The sequence below is a fragment of the Crocodylus siamensis genome, chromosome 2 (assembly GCF_052110815.1).
Source record: "Crocodylus siamensis isolate JL-2025a chromosome 2, ASM5211081v1, whole genome shotgun sequence".
Classification (NCBI taxonomy): domain Eukaryota; kingdom Metazoa; phylum Chordata; order Crocodylia; family Crocodylidae; genus Crocodylus; species Crocodylus siamensis.
The window spans coordinates 287997978-288022570 of NC_143396.1; the positions used below are offsets into that span (position 1 = coordinate 287997978).

General features: G+C 49.2%; 1 protein-coding gene across 3 annotated transcripts in view; it reads left to right on the top strand.

The window, feature by feature from the left end:
* The window catches only part of SYT16 (synaptotagmin 16), a 158235-nt gene extending 143511 nt beyond the window's left edge, over window positions 1–14724 (top strand). For all 3 annotated transcript variants that reach the window (XM_090034324.1, XM_090034323.1, XM_090034322.1), the window contains one exon: window positions 4872–14724. In XM_090034324.1, coding sequence (XP_089890450.1) covers window positions 4872–5185 — 314 coding nt within the window. In that variant the 3' untranslated portion in view covers window positions 5186–14724. The remainder of the gene's footprint in view (window positions 1–4871) is intronic.
* Window positions 14725–24593: the final 9869 nt, after the last annotated feature.

Below are 24593 nucleotides of genomic sequence, written 5' to 3' on the forward strand. Positions count from 1 at the left end.
AGTCCTTAGAAGAATACTAAATGTAGCTCCATTTGAGTCAAAGGAACACCAAGCTCAATTTGCAGCTACGTAACTGTTGATTCCAGCCCCGACTCTCATATCTTTAAGGCAAGAAAAAAATAAAATCCAGAAATAAATAGAAGAAAATACACCAGTTCCCAAGGTAACAATTTGTGAATCCCAAATCAGTTGGAGGTAACTATTTAAAGCCAATCTGCAAAGAACCTAACGAATGCCAGGGGACATGGTGGCAGGCCATAAAATAAAGGCATGCTTGTGGATACCACTCCAGTAAGTGTCAAAATAATAATAATGAGGGTGTAAGGTCCTTTGTCATTGGGCTGCAGCTGAGTTACTGTTTTTGTAGCTGAAAATATCATCTTCCATTAGCTGGAGAGTGGTGTTTGTTTTACACATTCTGCCTTCTGTTGCTCTAATGCACTGGGCATGCTAAACGCTAGATCCAGGAGCTGGGGCGGCAGGGATTTCCTCTAGCACATCGCTCACTGATCAAATTCCTTCCCTCTTCCTGAGGCTCTCAGGTGAATGCAAAACCTACCATGGAAACCTATGTTTTCCCTCTTAGAGAAAGGATGGGGCACACCGTGCAGCTAGAGAAGTATTTGTATTAGTGTTCAGAGCTAGGTGAGATATCTTGGGGCAACACTGTAGATGTACCTTTATAGGACAGATGTAACCATTATATTTGTATTGGATGGAACTGGTTGAAGCTGTTGCAACGTAAGTGTTATGTCTTCACGCTCCTATAGCGATATAATGATTTTACTAAACTAATAACATTTCATTCCGGGTTCAAGTTCCAGCAGTTTTGTATGACTGTTGGAGCATGAACACATAACATTTACATTGCACCAGCTGAACGGGTGCTTCTGAGAAGCACCATCTCCTTTCCTGTTAAAGCGCTGGGAAGTGACACGTGTCTAAATCAGTGGATCTCAACCTGTTTAGACTCTAGGATAATTCCCCTTGGATAATTCCCCCCTCTAGGATAATTCCCCCCTTGGATAATTCCAGCCTTAGTTTTCACTCATTTTCTGATTACAAAAAAATACTAGAGCAATCCTTCTGTTGCAGAGGACTCACACCACAGCAGGGCAGAATGGTTTTAACACTGGATTCCTGTTTGAAATCTCTGGATTTATCTTGCAAACCATTTTGTGCACCTAACAGTGCTAACATTGCACGGCACCCCGCATCACCCTTGAAAGGATCTCAAGGCACCCCAGCGTGCTAGGGCACCTTGGTTGAGAGTCACTGGTCTAGACTCTTTTGCTTAGACTGGTCTAGACTCACTGGTCTAGACTCTTTGATCCTTCTTTGCTTCTCAGAGGTGCTGTGCAGGTCAGTTCATGAAACAGTGAGAGGTACTGAGGTACTCCGGTGAAGGAACTCCAGAACGTAGGCTAGCTACCCCATTGGGCAGAAAGCATTCCAGCTCAGAGAGGGCAGATACCATTTCCACACTCACACTTAAGCAAAGTAGGACACTTTTGTCCTGGGTGTAACTTCACTAACTTCAACACAGTGATGTGAGGGATGACTTTCATGTGGGAAATCGAAACCAGAGAGATTTCCCTCCTGGAGCAGCAGGCAGTTCAGAGGCTGGAAGGGGTTATGGAAAGAATCATGGGCAGATCCTCATGCCAAATTGCAGAATGTGGAAGTGTACCAGTTCAGACCAGTGCCTTTCTGTGCACCAGCCACTGCTTCGTCTCTACTCAGCTTGGTGGGTAAAATGTTTCCTATGGTACAAGCAACGCTAGAAGGTTTCAAGGGCCCTGCTCTGGTGTTACCCCTGAATCTCTCCTGATTTACACTGGGGACATCTACATGTGCGCTTTCCTGTAGAGTTGGCTAAATAGCTCTGCACTAAAGCATCGATGTCTACATGTGCAGTGCTATTAGGCGAGAGTAAACTAATTAACTCCACCATAGAATAATACTGCCCAACACAAGTATGATCCTACGGCAGAGTTATTTACTCCACTGCAACGCACGTGTAGATGGTGACCAGGACTGGCTGGGGCATGAGGGTGCTACAGTGCAGGGGGGCTGCCTGCCGGTTAACTCTGCACTGAAGCACCCTCGTGCCCCAGCCGGCCCCTGCATGGCACATTGAGCTGTGGCAGAGTAGCTCCGGGCGGGCAAGCTGACGCCCACCCCCCCAGGACCCAGCTCAACGTGCTACAGTCTGTGTGCATGTGTAAATGCTGTGCCTAGGAGCAATAAACTCCAGCGTGAACTACACCAGAGATTATTTAGGCACACTAATTGCATGTGTAGATGGGCTCCAGGGCTTGTCCCTTGCCACACAACTGAGCAGGAGATCTTAACCTACGGCTTCCAAGAAGGTCTGATTTTCCAGTGTCCTCTCACCGTGTGGATCCTCGGTGGCTTCTGTCAAAGGCACCGGCTTTGCTCCTGATTTATAGATCCCAGTCTTGGCCGGGGGCTACCACTATCATGACTGCAAGGAGCCCATTGTGTTCACACATGGAAGATTAATGGGGACATTCAGAAACCGCCATTCGCAGGGGTGGGACCTGCACCGTCATCATTAGGTGGTGCCATTACACTTCAGTGCTGTTAACCGTTTTCCTGCTGACCACCTTTGCCAAACTTTATGGATAATTTGTCTATTGTTCAACCCAAGGCCCAGCATATTGGGTCTAGAGACAGCAAGGAAGCTAGTTCATGGTGGGGGGTGGCAAATTCAGAGCTCAAGCCTTCTCTCTGTTTTCCCTGAGAAATACCTGATTGTCTGAAGTGGGGATGGAAAGAAAAGCTGAAAAAATGAACTTCACACGATAGATGTTGGCGGAGCCATTTACTGCTTTACTGAAAAACACTCTGAGCCAAGGGGCGAGGGGAATAGGGGCCAAGATAAGGTCTCCTGTCCAGGAGCCTCTGTCTCCTCTGTGCCCACGCCACCAATTTATCATTTCAGCTTCCCTCATGCTAAGTGAAGGAAACATATATTTCCCTAGATACCCCGGGGTATCTGTTGGGTGAATATGTTGATGTTTTGTGAAAAATGTGACGTTGGAATTTTATGAAGCGTTAGCAAAGATGTTTCCTGATTTGTTTTTTTCCCCTCACCACCTCTAAGGCTGTCTGATTCCCCCTGCCCTCCAAAATGAACTTTTTTGAAATCCAAAATAACCTTTTTTGGGGGAAAAGACCTATGATTTCTGCCCCCACCTCAACTAGACTTGATCTACAAGATCCTCAGTAGGCCTTTCTTCAGAGGCCAGGCTTTCTGGTTACTCCATGACAAATTTCTATCCGGGAAGTTGGTTAAAATATTAAAATCCCAACAAGTACTAGAAGGAATCCTCTGCTTGGCATCAATCTTCATTTGAGCGAGAAAAGAACTTCCATTTGTATTTTTGTTTAAATTCAGCCCCAGAGAGTCGCAGAGAGAGTGGACTGGAGGTGGGGATGAAGTCCACGTCTCTGTAAAGCATGCGGACCCCCAAACCTGCCTCGAGCACTTGGGCCATTCACCTTCCTTGATTTAAGTGGTTCTTTCCTTCCTAGCCACAATCAGGAAACTAGTTATGACAGCATAAAGACTGAAATCGCTCTCCTTTTCTGCCTAACAAGCAGGCCTTTGTTGGCAAGATTCACTTCATCTCAAATATTATGTTGGCAGACAAATTGGCATCGCGAGCTGGTGACTGGGTTGAACTTTTCCCCTGCCATAACTGGATAGCTGTACAGCTGTGCAGGCTCACAATTTGCTCCTCAATTGTCAGCTTCCTGACGGCTTTTTCAGAGGAACAGTTTGAGGAGCGGAGAGCCCGGCTTTTGAGAGACACAAGTGTTTTCACACCTGAAGTGTAATTTCACACCTTGTGTTTCTCAGTAGATAAGTGCGTAAAATAGCACATCAAACCGGAATAGAAAAGGCTAGACGTGCTGGAGAAAGGAGACGGCGGGTTGTAATTTTATTTCCTATCTGCAGTGCACTCTGAGATGACATAAAATTACAGGAGCGTGGTCTTCAATTGTAAAGAGGTGAGAGCTGGGTCTGCCTGACAAAGTGACCCAAATGCCATCATCAGCTGTCAGCTTGGGCTGAGCAGGACTTGGGCAATGGTGAGATGGGACCAGAAAGCTTTGACTTGCCAAAGTGTGTATTAGTGGCACTCTCAGAGGCAGCGTAGTTTTATATAGAAGCCTGTAGAGTACAGAACTGGAACAGTGAACAGAAATGGCCTTGATTCTACTGTATACAGGAGGAAAGGCAAAAAAAAAAAGGGGGATTTTATTGCAAACTTTCAATAATGCAGTAAAGTGTTTGCTTACTGTCACACTTAGGTCATACTGTCATCTTTGCCCTCTCCCACAAGTCAGTCCTCCCACAGCCACATTTCCAGACCCCGTAGATCAGTGTTGGCTTGGGGGAAGATTGTCATGATCTAAGATAGCAGGTAGCAGGTTTCCCCCCTTTTAAAGGGGAGTCGCGTGAAGCAAGTGGAACCAGGGGAGATGCTGGTGGAGCAGCTCCAATGCAGAGTTATGGTGCCAGGAAGTGGAGGGGGGATTCAGAGGCCTCTGCTGGTATGAATTCTCCAAGGAGATGCCTAAAAATACCTACTCATCCTGGAGGGATGTTCAAGGCTTTGGGGGGCAAGCCTGTGGCTAGGTCATGAAAGCAAAGGTAAACTCAGCCTGATTTCTGCACTTCCTACTGAATGATGAAGAGCTTCCAAGAGGACCTGCTCAGGTACCTTTCTTCATGTCTATTCCACTCCCATGGAAAAGTGTCACTCAGCTTCGACTCTTTTTCCCCCCCACTGTTCCTTCTCCAGAGCTAAGCCCTTTTCCTCTTTGTTTTGCCCTAGATACCTATGGGAAGCTCTGCCTTCTCAACTCCATGGGCCAGGAGATGTCTCGGTGCAAGACCTCCATCCGTCGTGGACAGCCAAACCCCGTCTACAAGGAGACGTTCATCTTCCAGGTCGCCCTTTTTCAGCTTTCTGATGTCACGCTGATGATTTCCATATACAACAGACGCAGCATGAAGCGCAAGGAGATGATTGGCTGGATTTCTATGGGTCAGAACAGCAGTGGAGAAGAAGAGCAAAACCATTGGCAGGAAATGAAGGAGACAAAGGGGCAGCAGGTCTGTAGGTGGCACACCCTACTGGAGTCCTAGCAGTCCCTGGTGCGACTCTGAGCTCCTAGGACTGTGTGCTGGTCTTCTCACCCCCACCCAGACAGTGTCACCCAGCTGAAAGCAGTCATCCCATTGCAAATGTCAAAAACCATCAGGTCGTATTTCACCTAGTTTTTTAACAGTCACAGTGAATGTAGGTGGCTGCAGCCTGGTCAGCAAATTTATCCATTCCCTTTTAAGGGGTTTCATATATATTTTCTCACCCAAGTAAATAACCAACAGGGAAGAAGTTGGTGGGGGGGGGAAACAACCAACTCTTTCTACCCTCTTGCTGTCCCTATCTCAGTCCTAGAAATAAACATTTGATATCATGTGTGACTGAATAATGTATTTTTCAGGTAGCATGGGAAAGCACTAGAGAGTTCTCTGTCGACTTCTAAGTGCCTAGAGATTGCCGTTACTCAGCTGGGTTAGCATTGGTACTGTTGACTAGACTAAGTGCTATTTGAAGTAAGCATGTCTCCCTTGTTGCGCAATTTTTATTGTGTATTGCTGTGTGTTTGCATGTGTGCTGATTTAAGATAGCGTTGTAAAATGCATGCATAGAGGCTTCCTGGTTTCCCCAGCTTGTTGCTTCTATCATTGTGAATAACAAAATTATGGAGACCAGAACAAGCTGCATGTCCACCGTGGTGCCTCGGTCACTATTTCTTTAAATGGGAGGCTCACTTGGGAAGGTGACTCTGTACTTCACAGCAAGGGCCTCTCAGGCTGGATTCATCCACATGCTTTGGTTTGCTTTTCCCATGTAGTGAGCAGCCAGGCCAAAGTCCAGTCTCAGTGGTACCACTGCAGTGCCAGGAAGGAGCACACACATCTCATCTGTATTCCACTTCTAGCACAGGCCTCAACCCTGAGCCACATCTGGTCAGCCCATCCTGGGAAGCACTGACAGCAACAAGGAGGGGTTGGCGGGTCAGTGCAGCAGATAGGGCCACCCCAGCCACAGCTTTTCTTCTAGCTGTCTTCTTAAAGCAATGGCTCTATTGCATCTTGCTTAAAGGAAATATGCTCTGCTGTTTCATTAAAATGGCAGAAGGGCTACTGGGCGCTTCTAGAGCAGCACAAATGGAAACAAGGCTGCAAGAGTTTGAAAACAAAAGTGCTATGAAAAATATTTGGTGCAGCACAAGAAAACTGAGCATGGAGAAGAAGACATGATCAAAAGCTTGTGGACCTCCACAAGAGAGAAGGTGTGTAAAGCAGGCCTTGGAAGCTGAGGTAAAGGGTATCAGACCTGGAAATAGAACAAGGCAATGATGGGAAAATAATGTAAAAAATGATCCGGAAGGGATAGGCACAGATGCAACGAGGTGGAAGGAGATTGTGCAAGATAGGAGGAAGGGGCAGTTAAGGCAGTTACAGATCCTCAAGGCCTCTGAGACCAGAAAGAGCAGCACAAAGCTGCCATGGCAGGATGTGGCCCATATAATCCAGCAAATAAATTCATCTTTGGCTGCAGTGTTAGCGCTGCTCAATCACAGGCTGAAAAGAAAATGGAGCTCAGTTGAGCGGTTAAGTGGTAAATCTAGCAATCTGGGGCTTATTACCCCTACAGTGTGCTTCACATCAGGACAAAAGCACCATGATCTGTCCTGCTTGACGGGTGTCATCGTTATTGCAGTTACGCTTTGTAATCTTTGCATCCTTCCTTTGTATGAGGTGCACCAACTGTATATGTGAGTGCATGAGGTGGTTTTGTTACGTGGGCTGTGCGTGCACAATAAACTTACAGGAGTTCATTTAATAACCCATTGTTCATGTCAGATGCCACATGCAATTAATATAAAGCTAAAATAATTACATATTGTTTGGAAGTTGCTGAAACTAGCTGGAGGTACCCCAGATGTATAATAACATATGTTTTTACACTTCATCCTTGTTCAATCTTGGTACAGATCCTTTTCAAGAGGAATTAAGTTCCACAGTGTTTCACATCAAGATCTATTTTGAAGATTATAGACAGGGAAATCATTTTAAAATACATTTACACTCTCGCAAGTAGTTGGTCACAGTACAGCGGGAATAAGTAATTAAATCAATTCAAACCATATTAATTCTTAATGCTTTGCGTGGATATTTGGCATTAAAAGGCATTGGCAGTTGTATCAATTGTTACAGCAGTGATTTGTCCTGGTTCTTACCAAGGAAAATTGCTCAGGGAGGTGGAATTATTGAAACCTGTTAATCAATGCACGGAGTCCAGAGCAACATGTTCTTGTTGTGCATCAAGTTCCTGATGAAGTATGGAGGGACTGAGTAATGTTGAAACAAACTTAGCTTTCTGGGTGCTTATACTTATAGGCTTATGTTCATTTTTCTCTTGCTGCTATTAATGACACACCTCTCTAATATTTTTTTTTTCTTTTCACTCCTGATGATAGGGGATTTTTTTTGGCAGCTTCATTCTGCCACTTGCCTGCATATTCCTCAACCTATATGTCTCTTTGCATAGATATCTTGGATCTGGTTACATCAATAAATTGTGCTCATAATCCCCTTCTGCATTATGTAGAGGTGACTGCAGTGTCAATTGTTTTTCTGAGCTCACTTTTCTCTGCCAATGACATTGGAAAAGGTAAAAAGAAATAAGTCTTGGGAGACACCTCCGTTCCTTGATGGGCTTCATAGGATTTTTCTTTCCATCAAATACTCAACTCTATGATCACGGTGACCTCAATGTACATATTTGGCTGGACCCAATAATCTTCCAAGGTCCCTTCCTGCCTTACAATCTACAACCTATGAATTTCCATGTTCTGCCAACACTGTGGGGCTGGAGGATCCTCCTGTCCGAGAGAGGAGAAAGAAATACTAAACACTAATCCCACAGCCCTTAAGGTCAGGAGAAGAGGCTTGGATAGAGTAGCTGAAGATGCAGTGCATGCAACTAATGGCAAACAGAGATTGAGCTGCCATGCCATGGGATCTCAGAGATTTTCACCTTCCCATTTATGCTCATATTTTTGGATAATTATTCTCCCTTTGCCACCCTTGACCAGAATTTCCTGTCATCTCCTTTGGACTTTTCCTTCCCTTTATAACATTTATTAAGTTCTCGTTAGGGAAGTTGCTCCTGGTACTGATTTACCCAAACGTGTTGTGGACAGCTGTTCTGTAACCATCGCTGTGTGCCTGCCAGCACACCTCTGACAACCGCTGTCTGTTCCTTTCTGGGGGGACCGGGGACCGTCTCTCCTGGTAGTCTGTCTGGTGTTTTTTCATGTGCATCAACAAGCAAGATGATCCCACCAAATGTTATTTTCTTCTCTTGCAATACTGAATTCATCTGAGAGTCCAACAGAGGACTCGACTCTGTTGATGTATCGGGCTATGGAGCTGCCTGTTTACAAAGGCTTTATCTGAACTGTGTTTTGTCAATGAAAAGAAAAAAATCCAAACCAATGTCTTGCTTACATTGAGTGACTTTTGCCCTAATGTTGGCCTTCCATATGGGTGGGGTTCTCTTTTGCTCCTATAGACTGCCGAATGCTACATGCGTCCCCCGTGGGAGGTTGGGGTTTGGTTTATAGAGTCATGGGTGCGCATACAATGCGCCAATGTATTTTTATGTGCTGCAGAGCCATGCAGCAGCTGGGCACTTTATGCGACGGGCTGATGCTCCAGCGTGAATGTCTTCGGACAGTCTTGAACTGCAGCCGCTCTGCACCGCCAGCTGCTTGCAATTGTTTCCCAGCGCGCCGTCTCAGGTGTCCTCCTGAGGAGCGAGGGGTTAGCCACCAGTGGCAGCTCTCCTTGCCCTTCAGATGGAGCTGGCAGTGACCTTGAAGAGCGCCTGCATGTTGAGCTTTCTTTTCAGCCCGATGTGTATCATCATCTTTAATCCATCTGATTACTTCACTTCAGTACTTTTTTTTTGGTGATCAACCATCTCCTGTCCACCAATATACAGAGCTATAATACAAAGACTGAGGCAGGGGAGGGGAAGCATTGCCCTCCAATTTCTTTTGCCCTGGTACCAGGGCCTGTAAGAGAAGTGTTCAGGCCAGGAACATCATGGTAGGGGGGTCCCCACCTCCTATTTTGAACAAGAAAATTATCTGAGCGGGGGCCGGAGGGGGTGTCTCCCAAGCTTGGGGCCTGGCACCCCGACTTCCTCCCATTCTTCAACCCTGCCTGTTACTACCTTTTTCTTGTCTCCTGGTTGGTGCCTTTCAAGATTGTCCTCCTAATTTATAAGGCTCTGTCTAACTTAGGTTTTGTCAGCACAGAAGTGAAATTGTTGCCAGGATGGTTCAGGAGATCATACTGCTAGTGGGTGATATCTTTTATTGGACCAACTGTATTAGGTTTTGTCTACCTGCAAGCATTGAACCCCTAGAACTGTGTTGGCTACGACTGTGATTTTTCTTAAACCAAAATACTTGTCCTAGTATACAGCCTGTGGTGAGGATACAGTTATAAAAAGCCCTAAATTGTCACAGCTTTTGGTAGGCAATAGTTCTCATAGTCTCAAGCACCTTTAATGGTCATTATATATCATAAAAGGGTAAAAGACCCAGAAGAAAATACAGTTTAACATGCAAAAGCACCTTTATGCCCCTGAAATGCACTGAGGATGATGCTTGCAGCCCATCCCAGGGACATGTAGGTAGGGACCAAATCAGGCTTCCGCAGACTGCTTCAGTTTTGAAGCAGCCAAGTTTTCTCTGTTCTGTGTATAGTACTGGAAGCGAATATTTGTCCAAGCTTCAGGCAGCTTCTCGATGCCTGAGAGATGCAACTCTCCTTTGGAGTGACACATCCTGTAAACCAAAAACATCCTCCGAGTCTTAGAGCTGAGCTGGAAAAGAAGTACAAAATACTTCCAAATAATGATGCACGTGGTTACTCGGAGTCTTTAGCAGGTGTAATCAGCTGTTAGATAAGACACTGCAATGAAGATAAACAGTGAGGAAAGGCTCTGAAGGAGATGTATATGTATTTTGAGTGACTTTTTTATTAGAGAGAGGAGCTTCACAGGAACACAAGGCTGTCTGCACAGAATAAATTACGAGCACAGAATCCAAAGGAGATCGTGTGGATAAGATTGTCAGCAGCAGCTACAAATGGCAAAGGATATCAATCCTCATGCTTTCAACTACAAGGTGCTTCTCAGACAGGATCAGGAAGATCTCCCCACCCCATCCCCATGGATGTAGCACAAAATTGCACTGTTGAACAGGGGTTGCACCTCGGCTAGATATCGGACAGTAGAGCAGATGGGACAAAGGACCAGATATTCATCTCATCTGGCATGACCACCTCCCTTTTTCTAGTACAAAATCATTCACAGAAAAGATAGAAGAGCCCCTAAACATACTTTTCTTGTGCTACCACCACCCAGATGCCCTTTTATACAGGATCTGTGCTCAAAGCATCATCCAGCCTGGAGTGACAAGTGATGCTTGACACAGATAAATTTGCACACCCTCCCCCCCCATTTCAGATCTTACTAAAACCATCCACTCATCTTCAAGGCTTTTTCTTTAAAGTTCCACGAGTTCAGGTCTCAGGATCATGCCCTGCATTGCATGTCTGGAATGACACAGGATCATGCCCTGCGTTGCGTGTCTGGAATGACACAGTGCCCTCCCTAGATGCATCCCTGCCCACAGAGTGGTGAGAGCCCAGTTTTCAAACATGGTTGCCTGAGTGAGGCTACCTGCTGCCCTACCTTGGTGCCCCAGCTGGCACTTAGGTGTCTACGATGACTGCTGGGTGCCTATGCAGTAGAAAACCCTAAGGAGGAATGGATCCTTCTGATTTCTGTGGTCATGAAATCCGGGCCTATCAGTTGCCTTGGCAAGGCAGCCGGCAATGGGTAGCAAGGCTCTGGCTTTGGGTACTTAGTAGGATCCTGCAATGGGAAGATATTTTTATGATCACCCACCCTAGATCCAGTGAATGACATAGTAGCTGAACTGTGAATGGGCAGAAACCTTCTAAGATCTGAGTTAGTGCCAGAAAGCTAGCTGCCGTTTGGGACTCACAGTAATCAATTCCAGCTTGTCCATATTCCTCTTTGGGAAGGTTGAAGACAAAGCCCTGGGTGTTTTAAAAAAAATGCACAAGATTTTTGAAGATTTTGGGGACCTGAGAAGTGAGTTGGAGCTACCAGCAAAACCTCAGATACTGGGTCATTCTGTCTCACCAGACTACCTCCTCTGGTACCCTGCATGGTCTGTGCTGAAATTATGGTGTACACGGGAAAGCATTTTTGAGTAAGGAAGTACATAAAGCCATCTACTGAAAATACTAGGTCTTGTGTTTTGCATGGCTCTGCTTAAAGTCAGACCAGCTTTCTTCCCTGCTGAAACCAGGCTTGTAGCTGTTGAGTAAGAAGAGTGGACGTGATGGGTCATGTGTGAAGCCTGGAGGCCCTGTGCACCCATATAAGAAGCATGTGCCCTAAATCACCAGCAGCTGCAATGAGATGTTAGCTGAAATATATTTGATGACGCATGGCAAGGTCAGGCACAAGGTCATAACTTCATTGGGTGTCACCAGGGATGACCTCAGGTGCAAGCACCCAGGAGTATCCATAGTTTTTTCACCAGCCGTGCATGAGTATCTTCATCAACAGCTAATTGTTTGGAGCAGTAACTGGAATGCATTGCTCTTTGAGGCTCCACATGGTCAAACCAATGTGTCCTCCAAGACACCACTTTAGGGTGTGGACACACAACACATTTATCCCAGGATAATTTACCTTGAATTTTATTCTGAAGTAGAATGACACCAAGGTGCTAGCAGTCATGAAACAGCCCTCCGGAGGTAGTTGCATGGGAGAGGTGCTATGACAGGGCCTCTAGGAGGTGTAGGAGCCAGTCCTAACCTGTTTGCAAATAACTATCCTGGGATGAAACAGACTGGAGCTCCAGACCTGCTAAATGCACAGAGCCAAGTTATTTCAGCTGTTTCCAGGGGCAGCTTTACCCTGGAATTGAGTGGCTTACTTGGTAGGAAAGCTGGACATCAGGTGCCCACTTGACTTTTCCTGTGGAGTGAAATCAGTTCACTCCAGAGCAAATGTGTCCTTTGTCTGCACCCAAATTCATTGGCATCCAAGTTGTCCACTATCTGCATTGACTCGGTGTTTCAAGTGTTGGACAACCCCTGGGGAAAAGGAAAGCCCAGCCACAGAAGGGAACTTTCATGTCCTCAAATGAACACGTGGAAGAACTTTGTACGCAACATGGAGCGAAGATAGTACAATGTCCTTAAATTGATCCAAACCCGTTCTTCCTGCAGATTCAGCTGCCACCTGGTCCATTCCTTCCTGTGCCCCAGCCAACAAAATAAGTCCCAAACTCAAATGAAGATGTGCCAACAGCCAGATACTTTTTCCTTTGTCTGTTTTTATCATAAAATTCCAGTACTCGTGATTAAGAGAGGGAAAACCTCCTTCCTGTCGCCGGGCAGATACCAGCCCAGGCTGTCACTAGGCTTTTCCAGCCCCTGTTCCAATGAGTCCTTAGGTCTGGCCCTTTCCATCCTCACTTCACCCATCTGCACTTGTTAGGAACTACAGAGACCTGCTCCAAGGCAGGTCTGTGCGTGATAGCAATATTTTCTGTGCATGGTGCTCAGGATAAAACTTGTTGCCTAATCTCTTGCTGTCACTATGTGGCATCTCAAGCACAAACTTGCCAGCTGGGCATGCACCACATACTTCCCATAACCCTCTGCTGTTGCTGTCAGGTCTTTTGTCTTACTGGGTCAAGCTGTCTGCTGGTGCTGCTGCATTAATTTCAGTGCCACTACCCCAGCAGAGAACTTGGCCTGTTCTTCATCATAAAGAGTAGAGTAAGCAAGCTTGTTCACTTTAGCATTTTAAATATTTGATTGCATTTATACCTTATACATTTTTTGCAGTCAAGTGCCCTAGGGCACGTGCATGAAGCACATTTAAATGTATATCTGCCTGGTTGGCTTGAATATACTGTACATAACAAGCTATTTCTAGTGCATATTGGACTCTTTCTACATTGGATCCATATAATGTTCCTGGCATAGGTTTTTACTGTCTTATTGTTGCATTAACAGCTGGACCCTGGAGATGCACTACCTTTATATATATGCTCCAATCTTTCTCCTGTACAGTACATAGCTCATTCCAAGACTCTAGCTACAGTGCTCCATCTCCACCACGTGTGTGTGTGAATGTGAGTAGATAAGGCTGGGTAATAGGTCTACTTGATGGTGATCTGGTCTCTTGGCCTTTAGGTCTACTTGATGGGGATCTGGGTCACTCCAAGAGAAACTGGGATTGTTTGAAATTTTCCCTTACTTTACTTTCATATATATAAAGTGGGTCACAAAGCAGGTAGCAGTCCAAGGGGCATTCCAAATAATTCAGAGCACAAGAGTCAGGGAACAAGTAATATCACTTTTGGTGCTCCTGACTTATCAAGCACATGCCTTAGCTATGAACTGGCTTCTTAAGCAAGTAACAATAGGAAGAGATGCACACAAAGCCAAATTCAAACTTTGTTGCGAGTAGAAGTGCACCTAGCAGAACATTAATTGATCCCTTTGCTTTGTGCTCAGAGGAACTCAGTTACTAAAAAGGAAAAAGACGAAAAGATAAATCATTATTACTCTTCGTAGAATATTGAACCCAGATTCCCTTTTTTCATTTTTGTAACATTCAAGATTGCATAGACAATTGTCCTTTCAACCTAGTTAAAAAATAACTGGTACTGACTGGGAAGGCTACTGGAATGACATGGACATCCATCTACCTGCTTTGAAGGAGGGGTCTAAAGTGCAAAAATGTGGGGAAAATGTGACTAATGAGAAGGTTTCTGAACATCTGTTTATAGGGAAGAATGAGTGATACAGACTTACATGTCACTTTTCACGTTTTTGAAGAGGAAACATTTTTATTCTCCTTGTGCATGTTCATACAATATATTGCCTCTTTGGTAATTCTATGCTATGTTAGGAATATCGCTGTTTTGATGGGATCGCACTGGAAACCGTGTTACCCCCAGCTCCTGCAAAATGTCTTTACTGAACCCACATGTATCTACATCAGCATTCAAAGCTGAGAAATAGTCTGATTTTACTACAGTGACTAATGTTGCTACTGGTTTTTATCAATAAAGTCTAAGCAGATAGCTCATGTAGTCACGTAAAAGTGTATTGCTTATTTTTTCATGTTGTGACAATTAATCAATATTCCTAGTAAAGTGATGATTTTTTAATGCTTATGGTTTATTCAGAATAGAGACCCAATGCTTCAAATCCATGAGGCAGACTGAAATGCATGGGACCTACTGAACCTCTTCCTCTTCCTGTTCATCCAGTTTATAATTTAAATCTAAAAACAACATTAAGAAAGAAACAGCTCTGCATCCATGCAAACTGATACCAGTATACTGGCATACCCATGGATTTGTTAATGTATCAACTATTAATACCATATACGTGTACACTATATGCAGCAATGCCTCTATGCACATTCTGTACGGGTTCTGTAAAATGTATACTAATCTATCAATTAAAATGAGGAAGCAAGCTAAGACAGTCAACGTTTCTGGTCACCACTGGTAACAGGCCATATGCAGACATTCACTTTCCCTTGGGACAGTTGCTGCTCTCTCAGGAGAAACCATGAGTGTACAGATGTTTGGGATTTTTCTCCCAGAGCAAAAATGGCTGCTCTAGGAGAAAAATAACCTGGGAACAACTAGGGAGAGCTTGTCCTGGGAGAACGAATGTCTGTACACTTTTCCCTTCTGAGAGGAGCCACAGAAGAGTCCTCCATCCTCCTAAGGTGTTTTGCTTCTGCCCCCTCCTTCCGCCCCGGAGACAGCGTGTTAGTCAGGCTGGACTGTGCTACGCCAGCCAAGCATGGAACAGATCAATCCCTCTTCAGAATCCCACATTGGACTGCAGGGAGATACAGGCTGACTCAGAGTAGTCTGGATCAGCCAATCAGGGCTGCCGTGTGCATGCTGTCACCTTTCACCAGGCAGACTGAGGGAGCCTGCAGAGGATGCTGAGATGTGAGCACAGGGGCTCCCTGGCTGCGCAGCATCAGCGCTGTAAGCTCCCTGCTCTTCAGGTGCTCAGTATTTGAATCTGTTCAGGTGTCTCCAGGTAAGTTTTTCTGCCAGGAGAATTCTCCCAGGTCATTAAAACGTGTGTGCAGTTGAGTCTGCTCAGATTAGCACATGCAAACTGAGCAACCTGCAGGTTCTAGGCCTCCCCCCAACATACTTCTGGATTTGCTTTGTATTTGCAAGTCAGTTTTCAAGATGAGCTTTGAAAGAGAGTTTTCTTTTCAGGAAACATGTGGAAGTCTCCTTTGCTGGAAGCTTGAGCAACTGAGACCAGTTTTTACACAAGATGGCAACTGCTAAGGCAACCTTGACTCAAAGCACTTGGAGCTTGAAAGATAGACCTAAGGGCAACAAGATGTGCTGGGAGACTCCTTGGAGCAGGGAGCTGAATGAAATCACTCTCTTGACTGCACTACGTGTTGGGATCACAAGGTATTTGGCAGGGGTTAATGCCTGAGGGTCAGACAAAAGGTGAGATCATGGGCTGATCTACAAGGGAAGGTAGCAAGGTCTCCAGAGCTTTTTACATTTTTAATTATCAGCAACATAAAGAGAGAAAAATATTTCCCATTGCCTTGTGATGTGCTCTGTTTTCGAGGGTGCCAGGCTCTCTCGGTGCTGCTATACATACAAAGTAAAACTAGGATTTGTAAGATGGAGCAACATGAATTTGCTTTGTTGTCCTTCTGAATCCTAGTTTGAGTTTCAACAAAGCTGATTCATGAAAAAAAGGAAGTTTTGAAAAACATTCCCCCAAAAATCTATAATACTGATTGGAAAATTTCACTTAGATACAGAAATACCAAAAAGGGACATTAAAAAAAATGGCCTGCAAAAATGCCCCAAGATACGCAAACAACAATGACATGTAAGGCAGAACAGAGAAAATACTGTGGTTCCTTTTCAGAAACATTTGCTGAACACATCTTAAATCTCCAGTCTTCTCTGTCTTTCCTCTTCGAGACATAAAGACTGGATTTTCAATGAAGGTCACCCAGGCCTTCAAACTAAAGCTGTTCCTTCGCTGGGTGTGTGTAGCAGATCATTAGCGTGACATTAACCTACATCAGCTGAGGAGGCTGCCCAAGGCATACACAGGTATATGTATTTCAAGATGCAACCTGTCTGCCCCTTCACATCGTAACACCTAGCAGGGCTGTTTCCAACCCAGCAAATGCTTAGCTGTGATCTGGATGAATGCACGGATGCATGCCATCAGCGCTCATTCACTTTGCCCGTATTCAGAAGCCTGCATTAATTCCATCCTTGGTCCCGTTGCCATCTATGTGGGGAGAAGTAACTGATTTCAGGCCTGGGAGCTGGCCTTCTCGGTGTCGGAAGCAGTTTCCATGAAACATAAAACAAACTCCTGGTTTGGTGGCACTCTAGATAATTCATTTGCGGGGGTGTTACTCCAGTCACATAGATTCATAGATTCATAGATGCTAGGGTCGGAAGGGACCTCAATAGATCATCGAGTCCGACCCCCTGCATAAGCAGGAAAGAGTGCCGGGCCTACATTACCCCAGCTAGATACACATCCAACCTTCTCTTGAATACCCCCAGGGTAGGGGAGAGCACCACCTCCCTTGGGAGCCCGTTCCAGACCTTGGCCACTCGAACTGTGAAGAAGTTCCTCCTAATATCTAATCTAAATCTGCTCTCCTCCAGCTTGTGGCCATTATTTCTTGTAACCCCCGGGGGCGCCTTGGTGAATAAATACTCACCAATTCCCTTCTGTGCCCCCCTGACGAACTTATAGGCAGCCACCAGGTCGCCTCTCAACCTTCTCTTGCGGAGGCTGAAAAGGTCCAGTTTCTCTAATCTCTCCTCGTAGGGCTTGGCCTGCAGGCCCTTAACCATACGAGTGGCCCTTCTCTGGACCCTCTCCAGGTTATCCGCATCTTTCTTGAAGTGCGGCGCCCAGAATTGCACGCAGTACTCCAGCTGCGGTCTGACCAGCGCCCGATAGAGGGGAAGTATCACCTCCTTGGACCTATTTGTCATGCATCTGCTGATGCACGATAAAGTGCCATTGGCTTTTCTGATGGTTTCGTCACACTGCCGACTCATGTTCATCTTGGAGTCTACTAGGACTCCAAGATCCCTTTCCACTTCCGTGCCACCCAGCAGGTCATTTCCTAGGCTGTAGGTGTGCTGTCACCTTCACTTTGTTTTTACAAGACGAATAGACAGTAGGGAAGGAGCTAGGAACACATCCTCTAGCTACCTAGGGATTCATCCCCGGCAGAGTCCAAGGTTTTAGGTCTTCTCAAAAACTGCTCGGGCCAAACCAAGACTTAGGTCCACAGTCTCCATTCTGCCCCATGCCAGAACAAGGCCGCTACTCCCAGAAGACACTCTGATGAAAGGGAAACCACCTCCATCAACAGGTTTGCCCCCCACAAGGGGAGGGAGGGAGGGGTTTGGGGTACGGCCGAACTGGAGATTATGGCAGGGGCCAGAATCAGGACTTCTGCCATGTCACAGGTATAAGTTAGGGGGAAGGTGCCCAGGCACTAAGTACCTGCGTATGATCTCAAAGTTTTCCACAGTTTCTGGTCCATGGGCAGACCTGCTTAAAACAGAGGGGTCAGACTCTTAATTGCTATAAATCAGGGTAGCCCCCTTGCAACCCAGTTCAGATCCGTTTAACTCAGTGTCATAACGTCATAGAGAAGTCAGGCTGGAAGGGACTGCCAGGGGTCATGTAGTCCAAGCCCCTGCCTGAGGCAGGAGCAGCCCTATCCAAACCACCCTGTACAAATCCATAATCTAACCTCTTAGTAAACCCCTGACATAACACCAGACATAACCCCTTAACCTGCCACAGGTAAGGCAGGGGGACCACGACGGCCAACATCCTACTGCTGTAAAAGGTTGTTAATATACACTCGAGAGACCTCCGGTAGAGGACCATGGCAAACCCCCCCCCCACACACACACACACACCGCTTGTACCATGGCGCTACTCTGATTGACATCAGCCAAGGTCTTTCCCCTTGCTCCAAGTTCCTCGCCGCTGCAAAAAGAAATGAAAATAGTAATCTTGCATTTCACAGCACCTCGCTCCTCTCTCATCAGGGAATGAAAGCAGCTCACACCCAGCCAAAGAAAGGCTGGCTGTTCCTTTCAGCTGGAAATGACTGCGGGGTGACGAGCCCTGCCTGTATTTGGACTATTATGGGGCTACAGAAAGGGAACACATGTCTTTGTGGCAGAAATTGTATCAAATGTTATACAAAAAAAAATTGCAGTCAGTTCCCAGCGGGGTCCTTGTAACTAAGTCTGCGGTTCATTCAGCTCCGACGCCGAGGGAAAGGACGTTCTTCTGTGCCTTCTCGTTCCACCTCCGTTATCTAGAAGCTGCGTTATTCAGTTAATTATCACATCTTTGTAAAGAGTTACTGGATTCCTTTATTAAGGAGCATATCCACTATGTGGGGGAAAGATGTCATAGACGAGTCACATGGTGAATTTAAAATTACATGGACTTGAACTATAGCATTGCTCCCGGCAGCGCTTTAAGAAAGGTAATCTACAGCAATTACATTCCAGCTCTTTCCCATTGTCACAACAGATCCAGATTCAAACTTAGTCTGAATTTTTCAGTAAACAGGTCAGAAATGAGATGGGTGTGGTGGATTTTATTCCAACCAGACACACAAGGAAGTGCGTGTGTGGGCACATGCGGAGTAAACCGGTGCCGGGGCCCTGCCCGACTTAAACCAGCCAAGCGCTATTGACTCTGAAGAAGTTACACAGATTGACGCCAGCTGGGGATTTAGCTGACTAAGCTTCACTTTCTTACACTCAGAGCAGCTGATCCTGGCCCCATTTATCTCAGTGTAAAGCAGTTATGTCTCCCTAGAGGGAACAGCCTCTGCCAAGGTCATTAGATCCTGGATCCACCTGCCGGTTGTAGGGTGATGGATTCGAACACGGGTGCCCTTTGTTGAGTCCATCTTGACGCCACCGGTGGAGGAACCCAGTCCAGGAGGCTGGCAGCTCTGGGAACAAGAACAGGGAGAAGGATGGACCCCTCCAGACACGCGGGTTGTAGAAGATGCTCTCGACCTGCTTCTGGAGCCCCAGGTGAGCAGCAGAGAGAGCACAGGGGCTGGCTTCCCTCCAAAGACAGGCACGTCCCGCTGCGCCGGGTGATGCCGTCGTGTCGTGACTGGCGTCTGCATCGAGCAGAGAGCGGTGCTGGACCAGGCCTGCGCTGCGGCAGAAGCGGGGGCTGAGCTGGTGTCGCCCACGCCCCCAGGAATGGCTGGCGTCTAGCGCTGCAGGTCCTGGCGTGAGTGGCACCGGGCACGCACCACTGCCCCTGGCCTGGGCTGGGCCGTGGCCGACGTCAATCCCCACCTCTCTGGTCTCTCAGTGGAGCCAGGCGTGACCCCCCACGTGAGACTCTGGGACTAACCCGCCTGTCCTGCAGTGGGGGCACTGCCAGCTCCGGTACGGTGACGGCCCTGTGCCCTGAGAGCTGGGGCCGCTGGAGCGGGGCACCCCAGGCGGGCGGGCTCCCCAGGCCCAGCCGCAGCGGGTGCGAGCATCTGTCCTCCAGCACCCCGCTGCGGCAGAGCAGGGCCCACGGGGGCTGGCGGCGCCGAGGGGAGCGGGTGGGCCGCGACCCCGGCTCTGCAGCACTCCTGCCCGCAAGGGGCCCCGATCCAGGGCAGCAGGTGCCAAGGACCGGTCCCTGCCCCTAAGGCAGCGAGTGCCAGCCGGGTGCCGCAGCCCCCGAGGTGCCCGGGCGCCGCAGCATCGCTCGGGGCGATCCCGCCCGGGCCCTGGACAGACCGCTCCACCGGCTGCGTGGGGTCCCGAGCAGAGGGGACGCTTCGAGCCGCCGTGCCCGAGGGCGGCTCGCGTCAAGCAAGGGGGTTTGGGGGACCCCCCCAGCCGGGCCTACCAGGGCTGAGGGGCAGGCTCCCCCGCGGGGGCCCAGCACCTCCCCTGCCCCTGCCCCAGCCCTGGCCCTGGCCTGCCCTGTCCTAATGCCCCGGCCTGCTGCTCCAGCCTGGGCGCCGCGCACTGCCCTGCCCGGGGCATCTCCCTGCCCCCCCCCGGCCTGATGCACCCATCCCCTCCCCCTCCCCCTCCCCCCGGGCCCCCCCCCGCCCTGATGCACCCCCCCCTCCCCCCGGCGCATCCCTCCGGCCCGAAGTTGCTGCCGAGATGCGGGAGCGTCACCGCCTCCTAGCAACGCTCCTAGCAACGCGCCAACATCTGCTCCCCGCGGGCCAATCCGGGCCGGGCGCATCTGGCGGCCCCTCCCGCGCCGCGGCGGCGGCTGCGGGCCGCCAGAGCGGGGCTGCGGCCGGCGGGTGCAGGGCGCGGGCTGGGCGGGCTGCAGGCAGGTAAGCGCCGCGGGGCTCGGCCCCGCTCCGCCGCCTCGGGCGCTGCAGGCGGGCTCGCTCACCCGCCCCGGCTCGGTGAGGCCCCCGCGCGGCTCCCCCCGGCTGCCCCTGCCCCGCCGCGCCCGGGAAGTGGCACCGCCGGGGGAAGGTCGCTGCCCGCGTGGGCGCACGGGTGCGTGCCGAGTAGGAGAGTCACCTCTGCGCAGAAGGACGTGGCGAGGTGCCTCGGAGCCCCGCGGCTGCCCCAGGAAAGGCCGGGGCTGGCGGCCCGGGGGACGGAGTCTGCTCGGGCTGGGTCCCGGGACGGGACTGCGGCGCGACTCGCGCCCAGAGGCACGCGGGCCCTGGAGAGCAAGCCCGGTCGCTCCCAAGGGGCTGGCCGGTTGAAATGAGTGCTCGGAGTGCCTTGCTGCCCTCAGGGCTGAAACGAAGTCCAGGAAACAAGGTCCAAGAGAGACCCTTGTACCTAACTTCAGGGCCACGCGTCCCCTGGGGTGAAATACCCTGGGAGTCGCTGAAATAGCATCTTGCTTCCTTTGCAGCCTGGATCCTTGCGGTGTCGGTCCTGACTGTCGCGACTGAAACCCGTCCCTTTCTGTCTCTGACCCACCGTGGCAGGGGGCTGTTCGGCAGTGCGGGGCAGTGAGAAATGCTCGCAGAGCCTGTGCAAAGAAGAAATCTTACCAGCGTTGCTGAAATTATCCCAGGAAGACACTTTGCGGGTTGATTCGGTGTCACAAGGTAATAACAAGTTTGCAGACTAGATACCAAAAAAAAAAAAAAAAAAATCACTTTGGCTTTGAGGAATTGCAATGGCAAATCTCTGTTTGATCTCCTTTGGATGATCAGTGCAACGGGCTGTTTTCTGAAAGTGCGGTGGCTTAGTAATAGTGTTCTCTGAAGGGGACGGAGCAGGAAGGATGATTTGCTTCTATTTGTTGCGTGCCAGCTGAACCCCGCTCTCCGGGCTAATGCAGTGCAAACAGTCAGAAGGAAAGCAGTGGGACGATGGGGACAAGGGAGGTGATGATCGCTCTGTAATCAAGTGTAACATCTTCACGAGCTCAGGGGAGGCTATTAATATCCTTGTGTCAATGAAGGAATATTGCACACATGTGCATAGAACGGATTAGCGGGAATCCTCCAAAGCGATTAGCAAACAGTCAGAAATGCAGTTTCAAAGTACAGAGCCAGCAGGTTAGCAAACACGCGGCTCCCGGGGTACAGCAAAGCTCTGTGCCCGTTCGAGGGAGCTCTCCCTGGGCCTGGGCTGAACAAGGACGGAAGACGTGTCCTCGTGGGTTTAAGAGAGAGCAGTCGGGCTGGGATTTGTTTGGGGGTTTTTTTTCCCCATCCCTGTGACGCGCGAGGACCGGCCGTGTTTCCGTCGCGCACGTTCATCTGCGCACGGTGCAGCAGAGTCGCACAATCAAATAGGAGTCCTGCCATGGAGCAGCTACTCCGGCTGCCTGTGAATGAAGGGATCTTGGCAATGGCATGTGTTTAAATCAGAGCAAGATTTTAAGGATGCTCTGCTTAGCTAAGAAAGAAAAGAATTTATTACCGCATTTTTACAGCCGTGGCAAGGACGCCGCAATATTTCCTGGGATGTCGCCCGCTGAAAATAAATGTCAGTTCCTATTTATTTAAAAGCTTAAAGCTCTCTAGTTGAGTATGCAAGACAGGGATGACTGAGACATACGCTATCCCCGAGCCTGGCTGACTTGCATATTGATCACTTCGCCATGTACGGCTGTAGGAGTCTCAGCGGGACACGGGCACGTCTTACTAACAGCCCATCTTGAAACCTGTTCCCTCTGGTCAGCAGATCTCGGGTCATCAGCCACATCCCCAGGCCACTAGCAAGGTGCAGCCGCCCCCACCCCATTGCCTGAGAACCTCACAAACACGAGTGAACTTAATCATGTGGAAATGCAAAATGCTTTGCTGAGGGGAAACTGAGGCACGGGAAAGGTCAAGTTGGGCGGGGAGGGGGAGGCTGCAACCTGCAGCCTGCCTGCCACAAGTGCCGTGGGCATCCTCTGTGCGTGGCACATGGGAGGGCAAGGAGGGGACGGGCACTGCAGCAGTAGGTAGGGCAGGGAGCAGAAAACAGGGCACAGACCGGGCAGGAGCAAAAAGCAGGTCAGGTAGGAAGCACAGGGAAGGGTGCAGACAGCAGAGCAGCAGATTGGGCAGAGGAAGAGGTTCGGAGGAGCACTCAGGGCGGTGCAGGGCTAGTTTGTGGCACACCTGCCAAAAAGGTCGGTCCCCCCGGGGTTGAGTCTCCCGCCCATCGTGACACGCAAAGCATGTTTAGCACAGAGCAAACTCGCTTCACTAAGCAGCAGAAGCGTAGCGGACACATGGTGCGCAGACCTACCCCCCGTGCCGGATACCGTAACCCCGGGGAGAAACGTGCTGGAACTTTTCCACCCAGTTCAGTGCCTGGCGTGTGCCCCCTTCCCCCGGTTCCACCCCGCTCGCCCCTTCCAGACCGGCTCCCCGCCGCCTCGGGGGCAGGCCCTGTAAGAGCACCTGCTGCCTTCGGTCAGCCTGGGAGCGCTGGCTGGTTGTCCCTGCCTCCCCATAGAGCAGATCTGCTCCCAGTGAAAATCCGGAGTCTCAGCCATGATCGGGCTGGGAAACAAACCCAGGCCAGGTCTCCTGCGTCTGTAATCACAAGGCAGTCTGCCATCTGCTCCTCGTGGCTGAGCCATTAACAAACCCCAGCCTTGCTCCTTGTCTTTCATCTCGCTTATCTCGGTGTTCAAAACACGGCACCTAATTCCTGCAAAAGAGCTGGCCCTGACACTGGGGGCCTTGGTGGTGATCTGAGAGGTCGCCTGAAAGCGTCTCTAGCTGTTTGCGTTTCCAGGAAGCAGCTACTACTGCAGGAGTGTTTCCAGTTTCATTCAAGAACAAGGTCCCTGGGTTCCCAGCCTGCTCAATAAATCCCTGAGTTCAGGCCATTTAGCGCTAAATGCTAAAATGACTGGGAAGGGGCACCTTTGACTCTCCTAATGCGTGAGACATGGTGCAGCCGCATCTGTCGGCTCAAGGCTAGAGCTAGGCGCCTCGTCTCTCGCTGACGTGTGCGGCAATTAGAGGGTTGATGCTTGTTAACATTAATGGGAAAGGGATGCAGCTCCTCGGTGTGCGCTGGGAGCAGGTACCCAGAGAGCAGTTGCTGTGAATGGTACGCTGATTTGAGGACCGGGAGGGAGCCCGTGTTGATTCACCGGTGAGATGGCAGCTTTGCTCCCTCTGAATACAAAGCGATTTAAAGTTCAGCCCCCGTCTACACGCAGAGCGCTCACTGGTCAGGATGAACAGGACCAGCCTCGCTGGTGAGATTTGGAGAATGGGCCAAAACCAGTGCTAGCAGGTGCGGCGCTGGACGCCAGCGGCATTGCACTTGTCCTGAAATCCGGCCCCGTGCCTTGCCTTGTGGTGTAGCACAGAAGAAGTGCAGCGTGTCGATGATGTAGTTGTCTCCCAGGTGGAGAACCAGAGGCTGTGACTCATGCCACCTTGATGGAGCTGTCACAACGCAAGGAGAGCTGTGTACACAGGAGGCACTGACTCAAGGTGTTTATGTTTAAACAAAGCACCAAGAGGCTGAATCACTGCTGCAGCGCTGCAGCTCGGGGTGGCCACAACCTCCTCAAAGCCTGCCCGAAGCAGGCACAAAACCAGGCGTGTCCAAAAACACCAGCGCAGCTCCCCACTGCACCTCAAAAAGGGCCAGGCTGGTTCCTTTCTTGGGGTTAGCTACACGCAGGTGGGCTGAGGGCTGGTGCTGGTGCAACAGGGTCAGGACGTGCATTTTGTCCGCATTGATTATTGACCTTGAACATCACCAAGGGTCTGAGGCCTGGGCTCAAACCCCTCTGCATAAACCTCTCTGCATCTCCCTCCTACCTGGCTGGGAGTGAAGGCTCA